This window comes from Perca flavescens, chromosome 21, assembly GCF_004354835.1.
Source record: "Perca flavescens isolate YP-PL-M2 chromosome 21, PFLA_1.0, whole genome shotgun sequence".
Lineage (NCBI taxonomy): Eukaryota > Metazoa > Chordata > Actinopteri > Perciformes > Percidae > Perca > Perca flavescens.
The window spans coordinates 610202-632646 of record NC_041351.1 but is presented as its reverse complement, the minus strand read 5'-3'; the positions used below and the strand labels follow the sequence as shown (position 1 = coordinate 632646).

At 41.0% G+C, this 22445-nt stretch overlaps 2 protein-coding genes across 2 annotated transcripts in view; one reads left to right on the top strand and one right to left on the bottom strand.

Annotated features, from left to right (window-relative positions):
* Nucleotides 1-3143: 3143 nt before the first annotated feature.
* Nucleotides 3144-9305, bottom strand: LOC114548497 (microfibril-associated glycoprotein 4-like). Its single transcript, XM_028568475.1, has 6 exons — nucleotides 9300-9305; nucleotides 7912-8067; nucleotides 7626-7664; nucleotides 4726-4822; nucleotides 4131-4298; nucleotides 3144-3703 (listed from the first exon to the last, which is right to left on the bottom strand). The coding sequence occupies exons 1-6, from the start codon at nucleotides 9303-9305 to the stop codon at nucleotides 3450-3452; spliced, it is 720 nt and encodes a 239-aa protein (XP_028424276.1). The 3' UTR covers nucleotides 3144-3449.
* Nucleotides 9306-21720: 12415 nt separating this feature from the next.
* LOC114548496 (monocarboxylate transporter 12-B) overlaps nucleotides 21721-22445 on the top strand; it is a 17306-nt gene continuing 16581 nt past the window's right edge. The window contains exon 1 of the mRNA XM_028568474.1: nucleotides 21721-21833. Coding sequence (XP_028424275.1) covers nucleotides 21721-21833 — 113 coding nt within the window. The remainder of the gene's footprint in view (nucleotides 21834-22445) is intronic.

Below are 22445 nucleotides of genomic sequence, written 5' to 3'. Positions count from 1 at the left end.
GGTGGGTCACGCAGGTCAGGCTGTGGAGACAGAATGGAACATTAAATACAGTATGAACAATGACCTTTTGCTGTGCATTTGGATTCATACTTACATCCTTTTCCATCTTCCTGATCTCAAGTTTGATCTTCTTAATCTGTAGCCTCTTATACTCCGTTGCATGGAGGAGATACCGCTTATAAATTGCACGGATGTCCTATGATGACTTAATGTGTCAGTGCAACCAACTATGGGGGATTTATATAACATGATGATGCTGAAAATACTTTAAATTTCTTTAACACTTACGCATTCAGCCTGTCGGCAATATTCTGCCACGCCACATCCCTCGCTTTATTGATTGCAGCGGTATTGCCCTTCTTTCGGATTATGTGGCTGTAATCCTCATATACCTCCATGAGGAGGGTTTGTTCCACTGCGGAGAACATTTCTGCTTTTCGGCATTTTGGACAGTTTCCGTTCTCGACTAGAATGGGCTTTTTATTTTCCCTGTGGGCGTGCACAAGTTGAAGCTTAACAGGTGAGGCTTGATTAAGTGTCAAGTGATTTCACTTGATGGAACGACTTGGAGCTAAATTGGGAAGTGGAACTTAGTCAAGCTTCAAGCTTACACCTAAGTCTGGCAATTCTTAGCTACGTTGATGGAAAACCCCCTGTCTTTCAGTGAAGATTAATAGTATGAGTGTGATGGGTTGTGCTTGGTACACCTGTGTGTGAGTGAGGGACAGCCCGAGCTCCTCATACTCCTCCTTTTGTGGAGGAGGTGAGGAGGGTGTTCAATCGCCCTGTGCGGGGATCCAAGTCTGATTCCTGGCTCAAGTCTCTCCGTCAGGGGGATCGCAGCGTCGCGAGCATTCGGTTGATGCCGCCAGATCGGGCTGGAACAGTCCAGCTCTCCGATGCACATTTCTGGCGGGGCTCAGTGAGTGGACGAAGGATCTGTTGGCCGCCAGGGACAAGCTGGAGAGCCTTCACAGTCTAATTGCGACTGCCATTGATTTGGACAATCGCCTCCAGGAAAGAGAGAGAGCACGCACTCTGCTCCCTCGTCTTCCCAGTCACGTTCGGTTATCCCTCCGTCACCCCCTTCCCCGTTGTCTCCCAAACCCATGCAGCTAGGTCGTGCCTGCTTGTCCGCAGAGGAACGTGAGTGCCGCCGTCTGGCTGGCGTGTACATTTATTGCGGTAAACCCTTTCATTACATCTCCTCCTGTCCCGTTCTCCCAAAAGAGTTGGCTTGCCAATAGCAGTGGGAGCTCTGGTGGGCCAAACTTCTCCCAACCCTCGCCTCCTGCTAGAGGTCTCCCTGTCGTGGCAGGAGATAACTTTTCCTCTGGGGGCATTAGTAGACTCTGGCCCTGACGAGAACTTTTTAGATCTAGACATTGCTAAACAGCTCGCCATTCCGTTCATCCCCCTGGACACACCCCTTCATGCCATCAGTCTCAACAGCCAGTCACTCACAAACGTCACCCACTGCACTCCTCCGCTCCAGCTCCTCACCTCTGGTAACCACCATCAGTGACCTCATTTCCTCCCCAGTCTCACCCATTGTCCTCGGTCTCTACTGGCCACCTTATCTTATCCACCACAATCCTAACGTGGACTTACATTCTCCCTTGGGTCGAGTACGCCCACAACTCCCTCATCAGCGCTGCCACTGGGATGTCCCCCTTCATGTGCGCCATGGGATTCCAGCCCCTGCTTTTCCCAGCCCTGGAGGAGGTGGCGGTTCTGTCAGTTCAGATACACCTATGGTGGTGTTGACAAGTGTAAATGGAGGCCAGGGCAGCCCTTTAGCGCACTGCTTCCCAAAATAAACGCATGGCTGACCATCATCAAAGACCTGCACCCAACTACCAGTCCAGCTGGTCGTGGCTCCAGTCACCCTGGTGAACACTCTGCAAGCTTTTCCTCGATATACTTCCCTGTCTTTACGCTAACCCTTACTTATCTTTTCCTGTGTGTGTTCTCCGCAGTAACCATCTCATACCTACCTGTCATCTCCAGTCAGCTGGCTTCACCATCCGGTAACCCTCCCACGGCACTCTGCACCAACCTGCCAGCCGAGCTACTCACCATCCCACCTGCCTTATCCCTGGCGTCCACCTCCCCACTCCTTTTCCCTTTTTTCCAAATAAACTTTTTACCTTGAGCCTAGTGTTTGAGTCCATTTTGTTCCCGCATCACAATGAGAAATGTACCGGAGTGTTGGTTAGACTCTTGACACACCGGTTTCTCTGATATGAGGAAGTCTTTGAATGAGAATTACTGTAAATGGAAAATAACAACACAACTTTTCTTTGTAAGAATCAGAATAATGCAGAAACGGGTAGCTTTATATGTAATGTATGTGATATGAATATAAAATCAGGTATTATAATAAATGTAGTATACACAAACACATTATATCCACAAGATTCCTACGTCCCGTCAGACTTTGTGTCAAAAGTGGGCGTGACTTCAGGTTAGAAGTAAACAAGGGGAAGTGTGAGTCAGTTAATATGGAAACACAAAAACGAGCTTAACTCTCGTGTTGTCTTCCAAATATAATGAAACAAGTGTGTGTATCAATTCTCTGAAGGATCAAAGCTGTTCATTAATTCCAAATGCTTCGATTCTCAAGATTTATTTTGTGAAATATTTTTATTTTCAGTAATAGTTCAACAGTTTAACCAGTATATGTTCAGCAATATTTTAATGAACTATTTAAGTAACTTAATGCAATTATTTACAGGAATACTTCAGTAGTTTTACCAGTATACTTTCAGTAATTGTTTTACTAATTTAATATTTTTAGTAATTTCAGCAATGTTATTAGTAATATTTAACAGTCAGTGCTGTTGTGTGATGTCGTGCTCCATCTGTTGCTTTTCGTTAAGCTGAGACGAGACACCAGAGAGTTGTAACTGATTTCAGACCCATCACGAGTCCATCTTCCATTAGAAAGTCCAGACAGAAAGACTAAGGAGACAAAGTGAAGACATCAGATCATCTTAATGCTCAAGTTCTTATTTATTGTCACCGTACAGCAGATAAAGATTCACATTAGAGTTTCAAACCTCCACCAAACATCAACTGGCTGTCCTGAACTACAAAGATCTTTTTTTATACCTTTCATTTTCTTTACTTGTATTATCAGTTGATGCAGTGATTAACACCTGATCAGACTATATATGTGTTTCCATTTAAAGATTATGGGCCCTACTTTCCTGCTGCAGCCGCCCAACTGGAGACACATCTGACTTTTCTTCCACGTTGCAGCGAGCTGCGACTGATTTAAACCACCACAGACGGTAACAAGATTTACAGACATCAGTTGGTTTTCTTGTGCTGGTGCCCAGTTTCAGGAAAATAAGACCTGTTGTGAGATTAAATGCTTAATGAGAGAAAGAGAAAGAAATCAGAAGAGATGAGCTGATATTCTGCTGTACATTTGTCCTGGATAACTACACCACAGGACGGATCTTCATGCTGATGGTCTTCAGGGAGTAGTTAGTGCCTTTAAAACCCTTCCACTCCACTCCAACACCCTGGATAGAGTTGTCAGCCCCCCAACGATAAACACCGTTTGGATTTGCTTCTTGACAGTTGTTGTACCAGAACGCCCCCAGGTAATATTTGGCGCAGCTCCCTGTAGAGGAGTCCTGGTCTCTGTCAACGGTGGTGAACTTCTGTCCGTTGTGATAATTCAGGGAGTCTCCTACAGAAACACAAGTGTATAATCACAACATTATGATTAAACTAATTTTTTTAACTGTATTTATTTGCCCAGTAAAACCAGTCTACTTCTCTACGTAGGTATTACTACTAACAATTACTGAACTAACCAGACACTCAACACTGAACTGGTGATGTCAACGATTCCCTGAGATACAGACACCTGAAACCTAAAAAAAGGCTTTCAGAGAATTCAACCTCTACCTGATGTAAAACTAAACACAATGGCTGAGTCAATGGAAGAGCTCATGAATCAAAATGGAGCGATGGTTGTCAGCGTGACACCAAACTTAAAGAACAGCCTGACAAGTAAGAAGAAAGCCTGAACACGTTACAACAAGATGATTACAAGAAAAAGTTCAGAGACCAACAACCTTAAAAAAACAATTTGATGATTGTGGAAACCTCACCTGCTCCTCCATAAATGAATCCAGAAACATTCAGTCGGTATCCATCACACTCAGAGGCGATGGAGAATGAAGTGTAACGAGCGAACGCTTTGTTTCCTTCAAAGTCCTCCATGTCGACCATCAGTTCATACTTTTTTCGGTTTACCAACTGGAAGATGTTCTCAAGACCTGCAAACACACAAATATTGTTTTTACATTTTGCAGTGACCTATACATAATTTAGTAAAATATTATTTAAAGATGCAGTAGGTAAGACTTATGAAACTACCTTTCTGTCATATTGCTGAAACTGACCCTATGTCCCTCTTCAGATAAGTTTCCTCCCCTTCCCCCCTCTTCACACGCGCACTGCAAAGCTGTCCCTATTGGGGGGAGGGACTTAGGAGACTGTTTGGGCTTTAGCAGAAAGGGGGGAGGGACTGAGATGTTGTCGATATTCAAATTTTTTGGCTAAGTCCTGGATCTTCACAATCTTACCTACAGCACCTTTAAATGTAAGTGTTCCATGTGAAGTTTTTAACCTCTACTCTTGTTTGTCTTTAATGAACATTGAGTTTCATGACGTTATGACTGTTAGTTTGGTTTCATGTCTCACCGAGCCAGTACTCTCCAGCAGGGTTACCAAAGCCGGTCCTGTATTGATCCCAGGTCCTGTAGAAGTTCACCGTGCCGTCCAGCCTCCTCTGGAACACCTGGAAACAAAAAAAGATATCTGAGAGGTGACGTTTACAGACAGCAAGGCTTCACTGTTATTTCACTTTTTTAGGAATTATTTTGGTCTCTTTTAACCCCTTGACCACCCACTAGTTTTCTATAACGAATTAACTTAAAAATAAAAACAGTATATGTGACTGGGACCTTTTGCTCCAAACCGTCAGCAACATTACATAAAAGAAGTCAGATGCAAATGACACATAGTTGTACATTTCACTTTCCTCCGATGATCTCAGTCCTTTTAACAAATTAATAAAATATAGTAGCAATATTAATTGCTGGATATCCAGCAACTTTCTACAGCTGAATACAGACAAGACTGAAATTCTTGTTGTTGGTCCTAAAAATGAAAAACATAAGATTTATTCAGATCTAGATTCACTGGCTGTGTTCAAAACCGTTCCTTCATTCACTCACTCGCTGTTCCTTATATAGTTATTAAATTGTGAACTATATAGGGAAACGACCGAATGAGATTTCAGACATCCATCTTCTTCTGCAATAGAAAAATACCTTCATTCCAATAAAATACTTTAAAGGGAACATCTTGTTGGCATTTTAATCAATGCCCCCTGGTGGCCAAAACCTTTTACAAAGCACCCCAATTATACAGTCCTCACCAGTCATCAAAATAAATATGTTGCCTTAAAACCAAACCTCAGGAAACATTAATGTCCTTGCTGGAAGGGCATCTGAATACATACTTCCTTGAGGTTGGTAGTAGCCACCTGAGTGGCCATGGCCGTTTGCAGTGGGTTTGTAGCCGTGCAGTTTGCAAACTGCCTGTGTCTCTGCTCAGGTTGAAGGGGGCAGAGCTTAGATAGGAATTCATTAGGTCACAAATCTTTTCTACCAATAAGAATAATAAAGCTGTCATTTGTCCCGCACTAAGAGGTGAAAAAAAGATAACAAGAGATTCAGGGAGATGCCAATCAGTCTAAACACACCCACACAGTCCTGGGAAGAACTTTAGTCAGCCAGGTTAAATAAAAACACTAGTGTGGCTGTTCAGGGCCTTTAAGTGCTAGCCCCGGGGCCTGTTTCACAAAACCAAGATAAGGGATTAAGCCTGGATTTCCCAGTTATCCTGGATGAATTAAGCCTCGATTTGGTTTCACGAAAGCGGAGGCACATAAATCACCATGGAGATTTATTCTGTACAGCTAGCCTGGTCCTGACCAGGCTAACAGCCAGGATTGATTTAATCCTGGAGCCTTTTCTGATCACCCAGCAGAGGTTTTACCCTTTTGTTATCAGCCTGGATTAAAATGCAACAGGTGCATATTGCTGTTTATTTAAGTACTGTTATTATTTAAAGTTGTGACCATTATTTTTGTATTTATAATTATTCATGTGACAGTCATTATTACTGTTATTGCTGTATGAAGACTGCTGTTCATATTGTTGTTGAACAATATGAGTTCATACGTTCATAAATTTGATGAATATATTATGGCAGTTGATTAGGAAAGGATGATAACATTTCAAATGTGTTTTAAATTAAGTCTGTTACTAAGGGCAATACATACAATGCTGTACATTTCTATAGTTGACCAATGCACCTTGAATTATTTTAGTTGATTATTTTTTTTTTTATTCTTTAACAATAAGAATCATGTATGTTCCACTTCCATGTGCATTGTATTTGGCATTCTTAGCACACAATTTGTGTTGTCCAGTAAACTGGGAATATAATCTGGGAGGATTGTACAATTTAAGAACATATTCTAATTGTACAATCCTCCCAAATTATAGACTTAGTTCACTGGACCAGTAACTATCTAGTGATGTAGGCTACTGTACATTCATGTAACAACAGGGAGAGGACACCTCAATGGTTTCTGACTTTATATTTTGCCTGGGGGGAAATAACTGATGAATATACTCTGTTCCATTCATGTTTATAGTGTGCATGCATGGAATTTATCACTTAATTATCTTCATAGTTTCTAGATTTTAGAGTCCAATTTCTTCAGTGTCTTTGTTTTTTATGTCCGTAAATACAGGGAGCAAGGCATATAATATGTAGAGAAGGAAACTCGGCCTCTATAAAAAATTACAAAATGAAACGCGAGAAAAAGCGTGTCAGATAATAGCAGACCGACTGAATGATAGTCTAAAAATATACATTTATGAACTACTGCTCTTAACATGAAACCAGAGGTGCAACAAAGCTAATAATAGACTCTATAAAAGAGGGAGATGCCAATCAATCAGTCTAAACACAGCCACAGTCCTGGGAAGAAGTTTAATCAGCAAGGTTAAATAAAAACAACAGTGTAGCTGTTCAGGGCCTTTAAATGCTAGCACTGGTCTTGATCTGGGATACGGAAGACAAACATTTATTACACTTTTCCAGAGTGTCAGCTCTCTGAAACTCTGCCCTCCTGCAGCCACAGACAGACACTCCTGTAGTTTCTTCTTCTCAGCTGCAGCTGATTTATTTCAAATTTTATTTTATTTTATTCTTTCAAAGTTAATCAGGACTTTTTCACATTTTTGCTTTACTGTGCAAACGATGCAACCTGAGTGGCCATGGCCATTTGCAGTGGGTTTGTAGCCGTGCAGTTTGCAAACTGCCTGTGTCTTGTTTTAGTCATTAGGGTATGGCTTTGAAAGTCAATGTGTCTGCAAGCAGTATCTATGTACTTTATGTACCCTGACAATGGGGGTATCATCCCCTGTGCAAATTAATTATGTAACTGATTGGAAAGAACCTCAGAGACAATTCAAAAACCAAGACTCGGCTGTGACTTTAAGTTGACTTCAGTAAAAACTCACCGTCCACCTTCCTCCTTCTGAGTTCATCTCGCAGTACACCTACACACAAACACAATATCATTTGCAAATTGTTTTCAACTGCTAATACGTCATATAGTATATTCACACATGCTGTAACAAGTACTATAAGTACTACTACAAATACAACTACTTGTATCTGTTGTATCAGAAGCATCAGTCAGAACTTGTAACTGTGTTTTTGTCAGAGATGATCTCACTGTCTTCACATGATGAACACGTTTATCATCTAAAGTTCAACCTGCGAACCAGACAGGATGACGTGTACCTGGACCTCAGAAGTGGTTTTGATGGGAAAGATGGTGTACACTCCACTTGCTCGGGTGTTGACATTTTTATAGATGTCGCTACAGTCCAGTGGAAAAAGGATTGTCTGGCAGCTGGTCAAGAGTGGAGCCAGCAGGAGCAGGACGACTGAAATTAACTGAAAGAGAGGAGATGCTACGTTGACATGGAGTAAGGTTTAAAGCTACTGTACTGTTTTAACAATTTCACCTGCAAATTCAATTTAACCTAATTTAATTGTGTAATGTAACCAGAAGTGGGAAGAATACTAGAATATTGTACTCAAGCAAAAGTACAGTAGGTCTGTTAAAATGTACTCTGAGAAAAGATTACCGTTTCATTTTCAAAGGGAAGGCGGGGGTGGGTTTGATGATATATTATATTACTGTTAAATAAAAATAACATATTTAGGCTACACAATACATTGCAGTAACCTTAAGTCCCAATCAACAGTAAATCCCAATTCAGCAAGCTGTGCATACAGCTGATTATTGTTATGAATTCACACATATACAGCATCACTAAATATAACCAGAAAAGAGAATCAGACAATAAAACAAAAATAACCAACAATAAATAGAAAGAGCTATGAATACCACGGCTACATACATTAAATAGCCTGGAACTCTTCAGCAGTTGCTGATGATCAGCTTTTCAGACAGATGCAACCTTTTTTTTATGTCGAGGTATAATAATGCTAGTTATAACCATACCCTATATATGATTCTTAGTCTGATTGCACTGCTGTTAATTTGTTTTGTAAAGGTAAAGCCTCTGAACACCCACACAGGTAACTTCTGTCTGGCTGATTAGACCTCTGCTCAGTTTGAAGGGGGCGGGGCTTAGATAGGAATTCATTAGGTCACAAATCTTTTCTACCAATAAGAATACTATAGCTGTCATTTGTCCCGCCCTAAGAGGTGCAGCAAAGCTGATAAGAGACTCAGGGAGATGCCAATCAGTCTAAAACACACCCACAGTCCTGGGAAGACATTTAGTCAGCCAGGTTAAATGAAAGCACCAGTGTGATTGTTCAGGGCCTTTAAATGCTAGCACTGGTCTTGATCTGGGATAGCAAAGACAAACAATTATTACACTTATAATTTCCACAGGCAAGCACTCCTTTAGTTACTTTTTCTCTGCTGCTGCTGATTTATTTCCTTTTGTTTTGTTTAATTCTTTCAAATTTAATCAGGACTTTTTCATATTTTTGTTTTACTGTGCAACAGATGCAACTTCAAATACAGCCCAGTACAAAACTTGTGATAAAAAGTACTTAAGTTACACAAAAATTACCAATAAAAATTTACAGTAATTACAGTAATTTGAGTAAATTTGATTCATTAATTCCACATAAAGGTACAGATTTACCTTCATTTTTGGAGTTCTGCTGGAGTAAGGTCTTAAAAAATCCTGATGTCAGTCCGTCTGGCTCTCTGATGAGCTGTTTATATGCCAAAAATTAATTGAAAATTTAGTGTTCAATACTTTGTTTTAGTGCAGATTAAAAATGGGACAGTTCTACTTCATAACTTTTCAATCACAACAAACAAAAGCCAAAGAAAACTTCCCAGATTTGGGAGTGACTCTGACACCAGAGGATATATACAATCAGTTATATAAAATATACAATCTGTCAGAGGATATATACAATCAGTTAAATAAAATATACAATCTGTCTGCATTAATACAGCCTTATCTTAATAATAGTGATGGCAAAAATTGCCTTTTGTGTCTTTAGTTTAGGACTAAGTACATAAAAAATCCCAAATCAATATTAATATTAAGTAATGTTAATGTCTCCTAGTTGGATGCTTACCTGTCTGAACTCAGCGGAAGGTTGAACTGAAAAGATTTTGTAGCTTCAGAGGAAAACTGCAGCTTCTCCTTCAGTCTGTCACACCCTCACTGATTATATCTGCAAAAGGCACTGTGATGTCACACCAATCCGACCAATCACAAACCAGGCGGTGGCTCAGGTGGGGATTCATTGTTTACCTGACATCTTGCTCTTCAGTACGTATTGTTTAACTTTTTCTTTTTAGCCTTTTTCCTGCTGAATGTCCATGTCTATTGCATACCGTATCATGTCATTTCATCGTGGTTAAAATGTCCTGAACGATAAGTTCAATTATTGGCGAACACAGTGAAGATTTCATTCGTCGCGTGTAATGTTAATTCTGTCTAAATCATTATACTCTGTGGAAAATGTACTTTTCAGTACAATAATGTTCTTGTCCTGAAAATAAGTTTTGAGTGTGAACCTTTTTCATTATGTATGTTGAAGACAAATTGTCTCTTATCTCCACACATCCAAGCACCTGGCACCAAACGATGTGATAAGTTTTGACTGAACTGGTCAAACCAGAAACACTAAAGTCTTAGTACTACATAACACGTGACTCCTGATGAAGTGGAGATTATTTCAGAACAGATGTTTTGAGAAAGAGTTTTTGTTTATTTTACCTCACACAATTATCAGTGGATCTTATGAAACTGTCACAGTAGTTCTGAGAATTCGTGGAAGTATTAACAGACAAAATGTAACAAATGTAGTTCAGTCCAACTTGTCAAATTTCCACCATATCAGAATCTGTAACTACTGAGGTACAACTATATATTTGAATGTCAAGATCACATTTGTCCTACTGTTTGATTGTCTGGTTGAACCAGAAATACTAAAGTCTCAGGACTACGTGACAAAGGGACTATTGATGGGGGACATTACTAAGATAAGAGCTGTTTGTTTTACCTCAGAGAATTAACAACATATCTCATAAAACGATCACAGTAGTTGCCAGATTTCCTCCTACCTGGGGCCTATTGCACAAAAGTAGAATAAAGAAATCCAGGATAACTGAAAAAGCGCAGCTTGACTTAGTGAGATCCGCTCATCGCGGCTTAATCGGTTAGACGTTTGCCGAGCCAGGATAAGAAGGTGAAGCTATGTCAAGCCAGGTGTACATAGCTGGGATAAGTGCACGTTCACGGATTTCTTTAATAGACCACGGTATCGATCACAGATTTACTGATGCAGAAATGGAAAAGACGTGTGCAGCAGCAGCTTCTAATAGAAATTTACGAGGAGGTGAAACATATAATATGCAAAAAGGGAAATACGGCTGTTATCAAACGGAAAAAAAGCCCGACAGACAATAGCGGACCGACTGAATACATATGGATTTAAAAAGATCTACTTAGTCACTCCACGTTTTAATTGCTTTAATATGCTTGTTTTATGTGTTGGTTTTATTGCTGTATATGTTTTTATGCGCTAAATGTGCTGATTTTAGTGTAAAGTGTCTTTGAGTAGCCTGTAAAGCACTATATAAATAAAAAATATATATATCTTGTTCCTGGGAAATTTATAAGGACTAGGCTTAATTTCAAAGCGTATTCAAAATGCGAGAATATGTTTTACAACCATATGCACAAATCTCCATAAGCTAAGTCTAATTCTAAATATCTTTCTACAATTAATGTTCATACAGAACAAGCTCGACTGGACAAAAACTAGAAAAAAAGTGACTTCAATACACACTGTAAGCATATCTGTAAAACAATGTAGCCTGTTATTATTCATGTTTTTTTTTTTCTCACTCCCAAGCTCAAAAATGACGAGTGACAGCACAAAAATAAAATGATTGAGAAGCTTTGTGGCGTTCCACCACATTCTCACTCCCATTGGGTAAAAAAGGACATTTGATCAGGTGCCATTGTCGTCGTTATTGATGTTAAAAGTACGCTTTTAGAGTCCGCTGCACCGTGTGGGAGGATTCCCCCGCCATGGGCTTTTCCTCCGCTGCTGTCCCCCTGCCTCCCCCCGCCTCCCCCCTGCCTCCCCCTGCCTCCCCCCCGCCTCCCCGCGTTGCACGGGCGGGGGCACATTTCACGGGGACAGCAGCCCTCTTATCGTCCCACTTTTTACCATTACCATCTCAACAACTGCAGTAGTAGGATTTAAATCAAACTCGTGACAGGAATAGTGACAAGTAATGCATGTTAATAAAATGAAAAAAAAAAAGTTCCAAAGAAAAAAGAGCTTGCTCTAGAAGCTATAACAAAAAAAAAAAATAAGCGCCTTGACAATAAACGAACGCCATAAGATTAACCTCTTCCCAAAACCATCATAAGTAAAGCCGATGGTGTTGGTATATATTCTATTTTTTTTTTTAAACGAAAGATGTTTTTATACAAAGAAGACATTTAATTTAATTCCATGTAGATTACCAATGATTACATGGGTAGAAGATTATGTATATTTCTGTATAGTATATTTCTGTAGGCCTATAGTATAATTTAAAATGGTGAGGAGAAGGAGAACAAAAGCTATCTTGGTCACACAGATTGAAAGCTGATGAACGTACTGGTCTTGCCCAGTCTGTGTCGACAATATTTGTATCTTTTTTTTTTTAATGCTGTCTATTCAAGACTGTGGATGGACAGGAGTTCAGGTTATTTAACTGACAACACACAGCCAACCATATTGTTTATATCCTCTACTGCAACTAAACAAAGAAAAAACTAAAAACTCTTACAGTAAAATCATTGTCATTTTGCTATTTTATTTCTAGAATATTGCACATCTTTTTTATCTGACAGTGAAATGTTTTTAGATGAACAATATCTTTAAATTTCAACATAAAAAAACATTCTATGTATCATCTGTATGCTCATGTTCTGTGAATGTTCTCGCGAAAGACCGGGTGAGATATTGTAAATTGCACTTCACAGCTGCACTTTAGGCTACAAATTTAAATAAACGTGCCTAAGGAAGAAAAGAAAAACAAGGGAGGCAGAATGAATGAAAGACCAGCCCAGTCTCATGGCATTTTGTGAAATGGTCACATTATCGAATCTATTGTTTTGCGTACAGGTCACAATAATGTCGTTATTTTCGTGTGATAACACATTTTAAAGTAATGTATATCAATGGCAAGCATATGTCGTGATCACAGAACGATTACTGCAGCGAGTACTATTGATAAGGCTAATGTCTGTGCAGGGAGGTTGGTCGGGGTGGTGGATGAGTCAAACAACACAGGACTTTCAATCCGGAGACCAGGGATTGCGTCCCGCATGTTGCATTTCCTTCCCGTTATTCTCTTCCTAACCACAACCGTCCCGAGCAATGCAACCAAATGTATTCTACCAACCAAGGTAGCAAGCTAGCATTAGCTGGTAACATAAGCGAAAGTTTGCAGATTTTCTGTTCTGCCGTGCATGCAGATGAATAGCGCCAGAACCTGGAGGTCCGTGTTTACCCAATGGTAAATCTCTGTTGAATGACTTTTTTTTTTTTTTTTTTTTTTTTAAGATTTCTTTATTTAAAAGGGACAGTGCACATTAATCAACATGAGTACAATGTCCAACATGTAAATGTGCCAGATTTAGCCATACAGGCTAATTTTCATCTGCAGCCCCTAGCAGGTTAATGAAATAAAAAAACAATAAATACAATACAACAATACAAACAAGTACACATAAGATAACGACATATGCTTAGATAGGTAAAAACATATCTGATACTACATAGATACATAAACACATACAGAGACAATACTGTAGCAATGAATACAAACACATTATTCTGTATTATGGGAACATATTTGATTAGCCAATAACCAATGTTTTATGGATGTAGAGAAGGATTTAATAGATGTTATTTCCTTAATTCTGTGGGTATGGTATTCCATGTATGGGCAGCACGGAAGGAAAAAGCTGACTGTCCAAAACTACTTTTTCTACATGGTATTTTACAATCCCCTCTTGTTGATGCTCTGGTAGATGAATTTAGATTTTGTTGGATAAAGTTATTGAGTGGAGGGGGAGCCATACCATGAAACATTTTATATACAAGTAAAATATCAGCAAACTTAATCATGTTTTCCCAGTTTAACACATCATATTTAATTAAGATTTTACAATGGTGATAAGAGTTTAACTTTTTATCCAACGTTTTCAGTGCCTGTTTATAAAGTGTTTCAACTGTTCGTAAAGTAGTCTGACCGGTCTGTGTCAAGCTGGTAAGACAGTAATTTGTATGTGATAAGATGATAGCATTAATGTATAACTTTGAAGCCTTTGTAGTTAAATTATTCCTGATGTGTCTGAAATTTGCTAAATTAAATTTGATTCTGTTTATAACCTTTTTCACCTGTGGTTTAAATGAAAGACGTGAATTTATTATTATTCCCAGATATTTGAACTCTTGGACCACTGGAAGTCTTTACCCTGTTACTATAATATCTGGGTCTGGATATCTATTTGCAGATTTTGAAAAAAACATACATACTGTTTTATCAGTGTTAAGGTGCAAACAGGAGTTTGCTAGCCAGTTTGAAATATTGATCATTGTAGCTGATAGCTCTTGTGCGGCTTCCCTTTTGTTTGTAGCATGTACATATATGACAGTGTCATCAGCATACATTTGACAGGTGACAGTAGGTGGACATACATCAGGTAAGTCATTGATATATAGACTGAATAACGAGGGACCCAAAATATAACCTACACCCAAATTAATATCACTTATTGGGGAGATGTTGTTATCCACACAAACACATTTTTTTTCTATCTGTAACATATGATTTTATCCATTTAATTACTTCTGATGAAGAATTTAACTTCAATAACTTATTAATTAAAACCTCATGATTAACCAAATGAAAAGCTTTTTTTAAATCAAGAAAAACAGCTCCGACCACTCCACCTTTATCCAGTTTAGCCTTTATATTTTCTAACAGAAAGACATTAGCCGTTTCCATAGAATGATGTTTTCTAAATCCAAATTGCATAGGATGTAATGGGAAAGAACCTTGGTTTAAATACATTGTTATCTGTTCAGATATCCATTTTTCTGCAATTTTGGAAACTGCTGGGAGAATACTTATTGGTCAATAGTTACTGATGATACTATGATCACCGGATTTGAATACTGGTGTTATTATTGCAGTCTTCCAAGAACTGGGAAACACTCCTTCATCAATTGACCAATTAACAATTTTTGTAATTGATGGGATGAGTGCTTCCTTATGTGTTTTTATAAATGCTGTGCATGCTCAAGACTGGGTAACTGATTTTTAGGAATTACATATTGATTTAACTTTATATAAATTGATGAGCTTGATACTTTTTTGGAAAGCTTTCTTACAATCAATATCATATTGTGGTCAGATAACCCTGTGACCAAATTGTAAGATGTTTTTATTCTTTCTGGTCTATTTGTGAAAGCCAAATCAATAAGTGTCTCTGATGAACTAGATATCCTCGTAGGCCCTTTAATTATCTGTTGAAATTTATAATTACTTGTAACACGTTTTAGCTCTTTCCTTTTTATTTTATCACTCCAATTTATGTTAAGATCTCTTAATAAAATAATCTCATTTTTAGTATCACCTTCCTTTAAGAGGGCATTCAATTTATCATAAAAAACATTTTTTGTGGACGGTGGTCTGTACATTCCAATCATAGTAAAAGACTTTTGAGTTGAGAGAGTTAATTTAAGAACAATGCATTCCAAGTCATCAACATCTGACAAGTTAATTTGCGTACAATTTATACTGTCCTTGACATAAAACAAAACTCCGCCACCCCGACCAACATCTCTATCTCGTCTAAACATATTGTATGGACTTTTAATATGTCAGCCGGGGAGTTTTCAAGTAGCCATGTCTCTGTTAAGCAAAGGAAGTCCAAATTTGATTCATACAAAAGATGCTGCAGTTGATCCTCTTTAGGAATTGCGCTTCGGATATTTAAATGTCCTCCTAATAAACCACTTGGTTTAGCCTGAGAATCCCACAATATTAGTAGTAATTCAGAAGTGTTGAAAATCGGCAACTTTTCCTCTTTAGCTTTTAGCTTAGTGCCATTGAAACCATACACAACATCGGCTTAGCCATGTGAACATTCCCAACTGTGCCTTTTTCCAAAACATGTTAATTTCTGGATCCAAAGGGCCGAATTGTCAACCTTAAGGCTTTGAACGGCTAAAAACAGAGCCATACCGCCAAATTTGATTCAGAATTTATTCAATAAATTCTTAAAGCTTTTATTGTCTGTGTTGTTCTTGACATTATGGACCTGACAAAAATGTTCAGCTTGTCAAATGTCCGCCATATTGGAATCTGTAACTACTGAGGATACAGCTATATATTTTAATGTCACGATCACATTTGTCTTACTGTTTGATTAGCTGGTTAAACCAGAAATACTAAAGTCTCAAGACTACGTGACATATGGACTATTGATGAAGTGAAGATTACTAAGAGCTGTTTGTTTGACTTTAGAGAATTAACAACATATCTCATAAAACGATCACAGTAGTTGCCAGATTTCCTCATACCCGAAAGTAAATAAGGTGTATCATAACTGTCTTAACTTGTGACCTGCTGTAACTGTTGTCCAACTTGACAAAGTGCTGAGCTGTGAAAGTAAAAAACATGAATAATGAGAGTTATATAAAAGTAAATTAGAATACAACACAAAGATAGAAAAGTATACCAAAGTAAATGGAGACAGAAGGTAAAATAACAGTTATCAACCTCCTGGGGCCGACGATGTCGTACACGACAGCAAACCTCATGTTCTGTCATATTTAATAGGGTGTAGAGACATTTTGGGTTTAGAAGCAGAGAGATGCACCATTTTAACGATATCTTTCGTGCAATCGTAGACTTTCTGGAAGGTTTAAAACAGGCCCCAAACAGAGCTAAAACAGGGCCAAAACAGGGCCCAAACAGAGCTAAAACAGGGCCAAAACAGGGCCCAAACAGAGCTAAAAGCACACCGCCACGGCTCCATTAGGCTAATGTCTGATTAATCCACATTTTAATTGTGATATTTTGTGATTAAATTCTGTAGCGTTCTCTGTCAGTAGTAGGCTGATGATTCACTTTCCATTTGTTACTAACCTGGCTCTGAGGAGTTTACTCCCCGGAGTCCTTGTGTCACTTGGCACCAAGATCCTGGTTGCAGCTGTCGCCGTGGTCCTGCTACACCCTACTAAGCTCTGCGGTGCCCTGCAATGTCATGCAGCTTCCTGCTGAACCCTGCTGCTTCCTGCTACATCCATCCATGCTCTGCTGGGCCACGCTACATCCTGTAACGCCCTGCAGCGCCCTGATATGACATGAACTACTACGACTACCATTTGAAGTCACTGTTACATTATTAATTTGACTATTATCGCCACTGTTCATCACATTCCCAACTGGCACCGTCAGACACCGCCTACCAAGAGCCTGGGTCTGTCCCAGGTCTCTTCCTAAAAGGGAGTTTTTCCTCGCCACTGTCACTATGCTTGCTCTTGGGGGAATTATTAGAATTGTTGGGTATTTTTAAATTATAGAGTGTGGCCTAGACCTCCTCTATTTGTAAAGTGTCTCGAGATAACTCTTGTTATGATTTGATACTATAAATAAAATTGAATTGAATTTTTGTAGAAGAACACAGTAAGTCAGTAGTAGGCTGATGTAGAAGTACACAGTAAGTCAGTAGTAGGCTGTACAGTGGAGTTGCATATAAAGTGGTTTGGGTTCCTTCTGTAATTATTGCACTGTTATTTTGGGGGTACCATGGTTACCATGTTTACCATGGTTCTGGAGAAAGCTACACACAGCAACACCACAGGCTAAGCAATCGGCCCGCTCCAAGCAGGCCACTGTACTAGTTTTTTCAGCAATATTTTAATGATTTAATGCAGTTAATTTCATTTTTTCTCACTGTTTTTGTTACCCCAAACTCTGTTATAAATCTCTGAGCTTGTTTCTGTGGTGAAGCAATACAAACTGTTAAGAGTTGAGAAGTTGACTTAAATAAATAGGAAAACCTTCTTCTATTGGGAAATAAATATAAAAATGTGACTGTTTTTGACACTTTTTTTTTTGTTTTATTTTCATCATTTTAGTGTATCCATCCATCCATCCATCTTCGTCCGCTTATCCGGTGTCGGGTCGCGGGGGGAGCAGCTCCAGCAGGGGACCCCAAACTTCCCTTTCCCGAGCAACATTAACCAGCTCCGACTGGGGATCGGCGTTCCCAGGCCAGGTTGGAGATATAATCCCTCCACCTAGTCCTGGGTCTTCCCGAGGCCTCCTCCCAGCTGGGCGTGCCTGGAACACCTCCCTAGGGAGGCGCCCAGGGGCATCCTTACCAGATGCCCGAACCACCTCAACTGGCTCCTTTCGACGCAAAGGAGCAGCGGCTCTACTCCGAGCTCCTCACGGATGACTGAGCTTCTCACCCTATCTCTAAGGGAGACGCCAGCCACCCTCCTGAGGAAACCCATTTCAGCCGCTTGTACCCTGGATCTCGTTCTTTCGGTCATGACCCAGCCTTCATGACCATAGGTGAGGGTAGGAACGAAAACTGACCGGTAGATCGAGAGCTTTGCCTTCTGGCTAAGCTCTCTTTTCGTCACAACGATATTGAATTGAATGCAATACCGCACCCGCTGCGCCGATTCTCCGACCAATCTCCCGCTCCATTGTCCCCTCACTCGCGAACACAACCCCAAGGTACTTGAACTCCTTCACTTGGGGTAAGGACTCATTCCCTACCTGGAGTAGGCATTCCATCGGTTTCCTGCTGAGAACCATGGCCTCAGATTTAGAGGTGCTGATCCTCATCCCAACCGCTTCACACTCGGTTGCGAACCGATCCAGTGAGTGCTGAAGGTCGCAGGCCGATGATGCCATCAGGACCACATCATCTGCAAAGAGCAGCGATGAGATCCCCAGCCCACCAAACTGCAACCCCTCCCCACCCCGACTACGCCTTGATATCCTGTCCATAAATATTACAAACAGGATTGGTGACAAAGCGCAGCCCTGGCGGAGGCCAACCCTCACCTGAAACGAGTCCGACTTACTACCGAGAACCCGGACACAGCTCTCACTTTGGTCATACAGAGATTGGATGGCTCTGAGTAGAGACCCCCTCACCCCATACTCCCGCAGCACCTCCCACAGTATCTCCCGGGGGACCCGGTCATACGCCTTCTCCAAATCCACAAAACACATGTAGACCGGTTGGGCATACTCCCAAGCTCCCTCCAGGATCCTTGCGAGAGTGAAGAGCTGGTCCGTTGTTCCACGACCAGGACGGAATCCGCATTGTTCCTCCTCAACCAGCTAACATTTTAGTGTAAGGCCTCTAAAATTATCACAGGCCGACTCTTCTATTGGTCTACGTGGGTGTCGCGTGACAGTCGAGTTTCACAGACAGACAGACAGACAGACAGACAGACAGACAGACTGGATCTTAAATGGTCTTAAAGCAGCAGAAAACTATCTTTAAAATGCCCACAAGGGGGCGCCACCGTCTCACAGTTCCCACTAGTTTCTACCTCTGAGACTTGGTGGTTGGTGCATACATAAACAAACAAACACATTGAACATTACAGTTTTTTACAATCACTTTGCTACTAATGCTACGAACCTTGATGTAATTTTTCTAAACTCTAGACACAAAACTCAAAACGATCATCACTTGTAACACAGGCTGTCCAATGTTCAAAACATTGCATTGTGTATTCATATGTTTAAAGAAATCTTGCACTTGCACAATCATTGGTTCAAAAACCTAATTGATTGTGAAATACCATTGAAACGTTACTTAAGATCAAGTAAACTGTTACCCTTTATTTTTCTATTTCAAATCAAGGAAACTAAAAACTAAAGATGATTGGTTCTGGCCCTAAGAGGCCCAGGGGGCACGCTCCCTCGGGGGATTTCGGCCCCCATATACAGCAGATCTTTGCATTATTTTCAAGCCTGCGCCTAATCTCTACATCGCTTATGAAAAACATGATGCAGAGTAAAAAGTAAATCATTAAGTGAAGATGTCTGTCAGAGAGACTGGTGAGTACCCAGATAACTCCTTTCATTCAGGTATCTGGAGGTCAGAGGTCAGGGGACCCCTTTGAAAATGCCCATGCCAGTTTTTCCCTCTCCGAAATGCAGCCTAACTATTTAGTTTCATATGATACAGATATCTAGCTTCACTCTAGCTTTAAAACAGAGCTCACTACAGTTTCTGAGAGACAATAAAGTCGTCCTAAATGATTCAGGGCTTTGGAGAAGACATTCAGGGCTGGAGCCCCACAAGTTTGGCCCGGTCTTGGCCGTGTGTAGGCCCACGTTTGGGCCCTGTTTGGATCCTGTTTTAACCCTGTTTTAACTCTGTCTGGCCCTGTCTTAGCCCTGTTTTGGCCCTGTTTGGCCCTGTTTTAGCTCTGTTTTAACTCTGTCTGGCCCTGTCTTAGCCCTGTTTTGGCCCTGTTTGGCCCTGTTTTAGCTCTGTTTTAACCCTGTCTTGGCCCTGTTTTAGCTCTGTTTTAACCCTGTCTTGGCCCTGTTTTGGCCCTATTTTGGACCTGTTTGGGCCCTGTTTGGATCCTGTTTTAACCCTGTTTTGGCCTTGTTTGGCCCCGTATTAACTCTTTCTTGGTCCTGCTGTGGCCCTGTTTTAGCTTTGGTCCTGGTCCCGTTTTGGCTCTGTTTTGGCCCGGTCTTGGCCCTGTCCAGGCCCATGTTTGGGCCCCTTTTTGGATCCTGTTTTAACTCTGTCTTGGCCCTGTTTTAGCCCTGTTTTACCTTTGTTTTAACCCTGTCTTGGCTCTGTTTTGGCCCTATTTTGGACCTGTTTGGGCTCTGTTTTGGCCCTATTTTGGACCTGTTTGGGCCCTGTTTGGATCCTGTTTTAACCCTGTTTTGGCCTTGTTTGGCCCGTATTAATTCTGTCTTGGTCCTGCTGTGGCTCTGTTTTAGCTCTGTTTTAATCCTGTTTGGCCCTGTTTTAGCCCTGTTATCACCCTGTTTTAGCTCTGGTCCTGGTCCTGTTTTGGCCCGGTCTTGGCCCATGTTTGGGCCCTGTCTTGGCCCTGTTTTAGCCCTGTTTTTGCCCTGTTTGGCCCTGTTTTAGCTCTGTTTTAACCCTTCTTTCCTGTAACCCGACACGCCGAGGCTGGCCTCTCTGTCCCGCAGGCGACTCCACCGGCCCCTGCAGAAGGTGTCGGGTTCACTGAATCAAACGCTCCCTGTCTCGGCTGCACAAGTTGTTGAAGCCATAAAAGAAGGGAGCGCTTGTTTTCAAAGATATCAAAGGATAAAAAAGGGGTCTGCTGTGGGTCTGGGAGCGCTTGGTCCCTATCTGGTCACCTCCAGAGTCCAGCAGCCAGCCGGGTGGGTTAATGATTGAGGCTCAGTGACTGATTGGCTGCCTTAAGAGACTCTGGGAGCCACACCACGCAGGATGTTTCCCCCCCTCCCTGCTGCTGACTCTGCTAATCTTCCTGCAGGTTTTTCTGGTTATTCTGTAGATTAACTCCACGTGGACTCTCACTGAACAGTCCTCCGGCACAGACACACAGCTCAGAGTCTAACAACAAGCTGACAAAAACAGCAGGAAAACGGCTGGTTTTTATTCCTCTGGAGGATTATTTTCTGGGAGACAAACTTATTTTTCCTGCGTATTTTCCTTTTTAGTTTAAGTTTAGCAAAGTAATTCGGGTCCAGACTTCCTTCAGGACTCAGAACCCGAGCCCAAGTGCACACCAAGGTTTTTATAGTTTTGAATATCCAATTTGTTTGTATTTGTCGTTTTGACTTTGGGATTTTATTCCAGTTTAGTTTGAGTTAGTTTTCAGTGTTTGTTTGTTCAGATTAAGTTCACTAAAAGTTATTTTTCCTGTGTATTTTGCCTTTGTAGTTTAAGTTTAGTAGACTAATTCGGGTCCAGACTTCCTTGGCGGCTCGGGGTTGTTTTGGTGCAGCCGCCAGCTGCAGCAATGGCTGATGGGAAACGGCGAAGCGGCGCAGGGTCGCCTCCGGACGGGAGGTGGGGCTGGGTGATCGTCGGCTGCTGCTTCATGGTGATGGTCTGCACACGGGCAGTAACCAGGTAACACACACACACACACACACACACACAAAGAGAGACACACACAGACACACACACACACTCACACACACAAAGAGAGACACACACAGACACACACACACACACTCACACACACACTTACACAGGCACACAGGCACAGAACCAGACACACAGACACACAGACACACAGACACACACACACACTCACACACACACACACACACAGACACACAGGCACACAACCAGACACACAGACACACAGGCACGCACACACACACACACACTTACACAGGCACGCACACACACACACACACACACACACACTTACACAGGCACACACACAGACACACAGGCACGCACACACACACACACACACACGTATATACACACACAGGCACGCACACTCACACACACACATATACCTAGACACAGACACATATATATATAAACACACACACAAACAGACACACACACACACAGACACGCACACATATACACCCACAGAGACACACACACATATTAACACACACACAGACTCAAACAGACACACACACACACACACACACACAGACAGACACACACAGGCATGCACACACACACACACACAGAAACACGCAACCACACACACAGACA

Excerpts from the sequence above, each read along its gene's own strand:
- LOC114548497 (XM_028568475.1), bottom strand. Across the intron at positions 7,665-7,911 it reads AAACCACTTCTGAGGTCCAG|GTGTACTGCGAGATGAACTC; the intron begins GTACACGTCATC and ends GTTTGTGTGTAG. Across the intron at positions 4,823-7,625 it reads CAGAAGGAGGAAGGTGGACG|GTGTTCCAGAGGAGGCTGGA; the intron begins GTGAGTTTTTAC and ends TTTTGTTTCCAG.